At 34.9% G+C, this 7,331-nt stretch overlaps 1 protein-coding gene across 2 annotated transcripts; it reads right to left on the bottom strand.

Moving 5' to 3' along the window:
- Window positions 1–309: 309 nt before the first annotated feature.
- Window positions 310–4,554, bottom strand: LOC107803051 (uncharacterized). Of its 2 annotated transcripts, none has more exons than XM_016626649.2 (2): window positions 4,225–4,554; window positions 310–1,669 (listed from the first exon to the last, which is right to left on the bottom strand). In XM_016626649.2, the coding sequence occupies exon 2, from the start codon at window positions 1,658–1,660 to the stop codon at window positions 515–517; it is 1,146 nt and encodes a 381-aa protein (XP_016482135.2). In that variant the 5' UTR covers window positions 1,661–1,669; window positions 4,225–4,554; the 3' UTR covers window positions 310–514. The 2 variants fall into 2 exon arrangements, with proteins under 2 accessions (XP_016482135.2, XP_016482134.2); XM_016626648.2 differs by having other exon boundaries at window positions 310–1,660; window positions 4,225–4,549.
- Window positions 4,555–7,331: the final 2,777 nt, after the last annotated feature.

A 7,331-nucleotide genomic window follows, 5' to 3' on the forward strand; every position in this document is an offset into this window, starting at 1 on the left:
TCACAATCTAGTTTATACCCTCTCTTTTTTTAACTATTTTCCTTGCTTTGCTATGTCAGGGGTTCAATCCCCAACTTCTAGCAATAAGGGTTGTGGTGGAGTGATAAGTACTCATTTTTCCATGACCAGAGGTCTCGGGTTCGAGCGTATGGAGTCCCCTTTGTTAGAGAGTGTTTTACCCTCAAATGTGAGACTTCCCGGCACAAATCAGGATTTGGTCAGGCCCCAATGCGGGTACCGGACACCGGGTGGGAAACCAAAAAAAAAAATTCCCTGTATTCTTTCCTTTCAACCCAAAGAGGAGCCAACTGAAAATATAGATAGGGAATATATTACAACGAAATCAAACAGAATCAACAATGTTTAAGAATTACAAATCCATGGGTCATTTGGAAATTTACATCAGAAGCCATGGTCACAGAAAACCACTTCCACTAATCTAACCTTAACACAATTTGACTCCATCAGGGCATTCATGCCTAACACAAGAATTGGCAAGGTTCTATTCAACGGCCTAATGCTGATCCTCATCTGACCTAGACTGCATTAACCGCCTGCGCCTTCTTGAGTTTAACGATATATCACTGAATATGTCAAGGTCAGTTTCATCCTCGTCTTCATCATCATCATTGTCATGTAAACCTAGCAGATTTTCACCCCATAGATAGCGCCTCCTTGAAGAAGATCCAGAAGAACGCCGGTGCCTTGACAAAGCCCTCAACCTGCTTCCTCTTACCTCAGACGTAGGGTCCATTGACTCAATCATCTGAAATAAAAAGAAAGTACTCAACCACCGCCCACTTTCAGTAGGACCTCGTTCCCTTTCACCCGACAGACTGTCTCCATTCTCAATCACGTAATCCCCAAGCACCATCGCTCCAGGCATTGCAGAGTGGATAGCACTGACGATATCGTTGTACTCTCTCTGGTTTTCAAGCTGACGCCACGCTCGCTGTCTTGATGGGTCAATATCAGAAGGGCGTGCTGTCGGGTGAACTCTCCTAGCGTGCTGCCGCAATTCACTGTAGTTACCCATGAATGAGCAGGATTCAGAAGAGCAACTTCTAGACTTCCTGTTGAGATACTTCCTAGCCTCCTCCACTACCTTCCATCCTAAAACGTCTCCACGACACATAGGACACTTCAATTTCAATTTTGAGTCTGATGGATTACCGTTCGTCTCTTCAAGACCCGTTTCCAATAAAGACACAGAACCTGAAGTTTGGAAAGTTCCTTCCGACATGCCTGTGTGATTATCTGCCACGTCGCCACTCTCCTCTTCTCCTCCAGGGAATGTACCATTTGCTGCAGCCACACTTGTTGGTAAATCACGATTTCCATGAATCGTACTTAGATCACTTGAATTTCTCAGCTCCAAGCTCTCATCATCAATGGAAACATGCTGGTTGCCTTGTGTCGGACTACTAGAAGGGCAGTCCTTACCATCAGCCTTGAGATTCTTGAAACGATCTAGACAATTCGAATGCCTATAACTTGTGTCGCAAATGTATGATCGGCAACCCTTATCATGAGAGGTACAAAGGAGGAGAACAGCATTGTGTGGATGCTCCATGCAGATGGGGCATGAAGCTTCATACCATTCTTTGTAGTCAACATGCAAATCAGCACCGTTTGACATGCTCCGTTTCCTACTAGCCATCTAAGTACACTATGAACTATTATTAACAAGATTCAACCCAGTAATTTAATGCATTCAAATAATATGGCAGTAGGACATTTTTATTCGATGACAAATACTAGAGAATTGTCATGAAAATATCCTATTCTTCTCAAGTTGTATAAAGATGAAGAATTCATATGCACATACGTAAAAAAAACCTAGGCGCACGCATTTAATTATGTGATGTGAAGCAAACACCCAGTACTTTTTCAAATGTAGGCTTTTCATACATTTATCAAGACCTTTTTTGGGTGTGAGGGAAGGGGCGGGGTCGTCCACACTATCCAAGATTCTTGGATAGCAAGTCATAAATATCAATAGTATACGAACAATCTACAAACCATATCCTCAAAAAAAAAAAAAGGAGCTACATAGAGCATATTGTTGTTTTGTTTTCTTTTTCTGAGGATCAGTACGTAAGGCACAAGAATTTTTAGAAATGGTATTCAGCAATATCCCACACCAAAAAGCAATCTCCTTTACTTCCCCCTAAAACCTTTATGCTTTTACATGTGAGAGCAATCATTAATTTGACCAATCCCTCCATTAAGTCTAGATAACAAAACCAAGTTCTGGTCCTATCGATCAAGCATAGGTCTACTAAGATGCATCACGGAAATTGGTGTCTCCAACAAAATCTACATTCACCAATATTTCCAAGTCAGTACCGCTTCAGCAGACTCTTTTTCAGCCTAAGGGGTTAGCATCTCCATCAGCAGTATTTATCTTCAGAGTTTAAGTATAAAAATGATAATCAGCACATTGAATGTCACAATCTTGTAACTCAGTACTCCAATAAAGAAGATAGCTGCACTTCAACAGTTTTAAAAACTTGCACTCTGTTTTTTCTTCTTTTTATACGTAAAAAAGCACTCTGTTTTTGAGGATTACAAGTAAAAAAGCTACATCCAAACTGCCTTACATCCTTTAAAAATTTCTAATGAATTCTCCTGTCTGCATGATAAACTGGCCAATATAGAAAATCTTCTCATGTATAAAAAAGAAATATGTACTCAATTATTGCCAATTCAATATTTCCAATTTGGCCCTATTTTGGCTTTTCTTTTCTAGTTCACAACATTAAGTGCATAATCATTTTGGTATCTTCTTTTCGCACAATGTCCCCAAATTGCACTCCATAAACAAGAGCCAAGTAGAATGCAGAAGAATTTATCATGAGGCAGCTCACAGATAATAAACTTCAAATAGCTACATCTATCTTTCCTCTCTGCATAACTCACCAAGAGAATACGCCAGGTCTCTTCTTTAATTGTTTCTTCTGAATGGTCAGTATTAGCAATTGAAATATTACGCAACTCTATGCCACTCTACAGCAAATTGAATTGCAACGTTCACAAACAACTACTTAATTATCAATGGTGAGAGCCCTAGAAATCTGATAATAGTCTAAATCTTGAAACACAACAGCAAAGGACTAATAAAAGTAGTAAATATAATGTGAACGAGAGGATAAAAAGTCAATAACACATTCTTGTGCATCAGAAAGTATAACGCAGAAATCACATAGAACGATGATTGAGAAACTCAAAGTAAGGAAAATCAACATATGAAAACAGCGATGGAATCATACAGCTAAACAATAACTAGTTTTGGATTTAAGCATCGCGGTAGTAGTTCTTGTTGTTGTAACAATTTAACTATAGGACTAACAACAATGAAACTCCAAATTAGCTGAAAACTTTATGTGCAAATGAGCTGTGCGCCTGTGCCATTCCTTTGCAATAAATCAGAATTATTAACAGACACTGACTAGTCAAAAACTTGAACACAATCCTATTTTTAGAAAACCATAAAAGCCACAATCTAAACCGCATAACAACAAGAACACTACTAAGTCTCAATCTCAAGCAAGTTGGAGTCGGCTATATGAATTCTCATTAATCATGTTGCTCCATTTAAGCTCATTGTAGACCAATAATTTAACAAAATAAATAAAATGTACTAGAACTTTTGGCATATAAATCTCCGACAAGACCAAACCACTCCTAGAAAACATAGAACCTATACTTACTAACATGACAAACATATTCATTGAGAACAATGATAAATTCAACAACTCTATCTATACTTCGCCCGAAAATAGAATTTATTTAAATGAAAATTGGATAAACAACTCATAGTTGATCCATTACTCTTCAATAAAATATGATCATAAATTTCTAACCCCAAATAAAACCCCAGAAGACGAAAATGCAAACTTTGGAAGAAAAATTCAATATTTTCAAACCCCCATATATTATTTTTTGCAGATTAATAGATTATCAAAAAGTTAGTCACATTTTCCCAAATTAAAATTCAACCTTCAAAATTCCAAAACTCAAAACACCAAATAGATCAAAAAGATCTTAACTTTAACGGTGTATCAAGTAGATCTTCATAAATTCATAAAAATTAGACCATAATAGTAGAAAGATCAAATTAGGGCAAATTAACAAAAACCCTCAATACAATGAATTAGGAAATTAGGGTGCATGAAATTACGATCAAAATATGAAATTGAATCTCATAGATTTTGTTCTTACAAGATTGATTGTTGATTTTCGCTTCAAATGTGTGAATTAAAAAGCACTTCTTCTCAAAATTAGGGTTTGAGATAAAAGGGAAAATGATGTATCTGATACCTGATTGGAATTGTTGGTTTCTATTTATAATAATTAATTTATATATAGGGGGTGAATTGGAAAATGTACATATATCTTGAAAATTAAGTAAAGAGAAAAAGGTGGGGTGAAAAAAAATAAGGACAAAATAATGGGGGTAAAGAAAAAAATGGTGTTACTTTGAACTTGAAGAATATTTAGAGGGAAATTACACAGAAAATAGAGAGAAAGTACAGTTTTCGGAGAAAAAAGTGGTACTTTTTTGGAATTAAATATAGAAAAAATGATGGGGTGAATAAAAAAAAAAGAGAAAATGGTGGGGTGAATTAAAAAAAAAAAGAAACTGGGGGCACTTGGAATTTTTTGAACTTGAAAAATGTTAAGAGGGAAATTACACAGAAAATAGAGAGGAAGTACAGCTTTTTGCACGTTTTTGGACAAAGCTATTATGTGTACGTTGTGCTGCTGCCAAGGTTTGTTGGAGAAATTTCCTTTTTTAGTAATCGATACCTACTGATAAGATTATTTTGGATTTTCATTGTATATGACCTATTAAAGGTACCCGACCATTTAATCCATACTCGCATAGCTAGGAGTCCAAAATGTTACTCCCTCCGTTTCAATTTATGTGAACATGTTTGACTGGGTATGAAGTTTAACAAAAAAAAATAAAGACTTTTGGAATTTGTGGTCCTAAACAATTCAAAAAGGGACCCAGAGTATTTGTGTGGTTATAAAAGCTTCTCATTAAGGGTAAAATTATAAGTTTAAGCAAAATTATTTCCAAATTTAGAAAAAAGTCATTCTTTTTTGAACGGACCAAAAAAGAAATAGGTTCACATAAACTGGAACGGAGGTAGTATCTTTTTTAACTCAAAGCATAAAAATAGGTGAAAACAATATTTGGGTATCATTTTATATATAACGCGGTTATTCACCACGATATACCTTAACGACACGTTTGTCCGTTAAGGTATAGCGCGGTCAATACATCCGTTAAATTTAAACTTTAAATTGGCGGGAGGTATCCTATATATGTGTTATACCTATATAATAAAACATGCTCGTCTCCTTCCCCGACCAGACAGGGGCATAAAAACAAAAAACGATATCCCCCCCCCCCACACACACACAATTTTTAACCAGAAAACTCCATTGGAGTCCACCTGTCCCCAAAATATTATGTCTTCTCCGTATTTTAGCAAGCTAACACCGGATCCAAGGCGTTGTCGTGTAGCTATTGCTCGTTTCAGCTCCCAAATTATTAATTTTTCACATTTCAAAAAAATTTAAATCGAGGTATTCCGACTTACTTTTTGGTAAAACTCATGTATATAAAATGCTTATTAGTTTTTTTTTACTGTGGTCTATATTTTTTGTGATCGTTTTATGATTTAATTGTTTTTTTTGCTTTTTATCCGGATTAGTTTATTTATGTGCTAAAAATTAGTAAAAAGATATATTGTTATTTTATGAATAATTATTGTTATATGTGATTTTATTGTTGTACGTATATTAATATGTGACTTTATTGTTGTTTAGTGCTCTTTAGTGTTATGTTGTGCCCTTAATTGTTATGTAGTGCCCTTTAGCGTAGTAAAACTGATAATAAATTTTAGCTTATGGTAGTTGACTTTGTTTATGGCCATTTAGAGTAGTGTTACTTTAGTGCTCTTTAAGATTCCGTTGTGTAGAATAAAAATTATGTGCTCTCCTTAACAAACTCGGATAGAGTACTCAATTATGAATTTAATGTATCAGTAGATAATTATCAAATATTAGATAGGAATCATAAAATAATTAGTTGCCGGGAAATTTGGGCAAAATATGACAGTTAACAAACAAATCGTTACGAATGAAGTAAGTTCAATATTATTTATTATTAGATTTGTAGTATTTTTTATATGATTAATTATTGAATATATCTTGATTACTTATGAAATTTTAATATATAATTCTGTTATAATTCAAAAATAACTTTAAAAATATGATAGTTCAAACAAAACCATGAAGAATTTTAGTAGAAAAATATTGGAAACTAACATATAAAATATTAATATAGAAAATTTATCAACCTAAGTATTTGTTACATGAATAATTACATAATTATCTTTTTAGTTATTGAAATTAATTATTTGATTCTCTGTTAACCCCAAAAATATTTGAAAAAAAGATGATAGTTCAAACACAAACCCTCTCGAAATTTAGTCAACAAATGGAAGAAAATAACATAAAAAACAACAATATATAAAATTTGTCAAACTATGTATTTTTATATGAATACTTATTAATTATATCACATATAGTTATGAAAATTAATTATATAATTCTTTTATATCCAAAAATAGCCGAGTAAGAAACAAACATATAAAATAATAAACTAACATATAAAATAATGTAAGAAACTAACATATAAAATAATAATATAGAAAATGTACCAACCTAAGTAATAATATAGAAAAAATATTGATTAAATATTAATATAAAAGATATTGCAATATATTTAAAGATGTTAAACAATTATCATGTAGGTTCCCCTTTGTGCATCTCGGACCTGCATCTTGAGAACTACTGTTGCTACAGGGCTAACATAGGTCTTCACACATCTGGGATGGGCAGTGTCTATCCCAAACATTCTGCCCTAGACGTATAGACGATATGTGGGAGTTCATTAGAGACTACCCACTCCATCCCTGTATAGTTAGACGCCTTCAGGGTACGGGTTTCTATAGGATCATAGAGATCAGCCGGTTGCAGTTTGACTGGGCGTTGATCACGGCTATGATAGAACGGTGGCGACCGGAGATGCACACGTTTCATCTACCCCTCGACGAGGCTACCATTACGCTTGAGGACGTAGAGGTTCTTTTCGGGCTGCATGTTGATGGTATACATGTAGCTTACCCGCATGCTCTTAGAGACTATACAGGAATGGATTACCTTCATATGTTGCAGCGGCTCATCGGTTTCAAGCCAGTGGAGCCGACTGCATTGAGTGCGTCTAGTCGATTGTAGCCGACGCCCGTTCG

This window comes from Nicotiana tabacum, chromosome 17 (genome assembly GCF_000715075.1).
Source record: "Nicotiana tabacum cultivar K326 chromosome 17, ASM71507v2, whole genome shotgun sequence".
In the NCBI taxonomy this organism is placed as follows: domain Eukaryota; kingdom Viridiplantae; phylum Streptophyta; class Magnoliopsida; order Solanales; family Solanaceae; genus Nicotiana; species Nicotiana tabacum.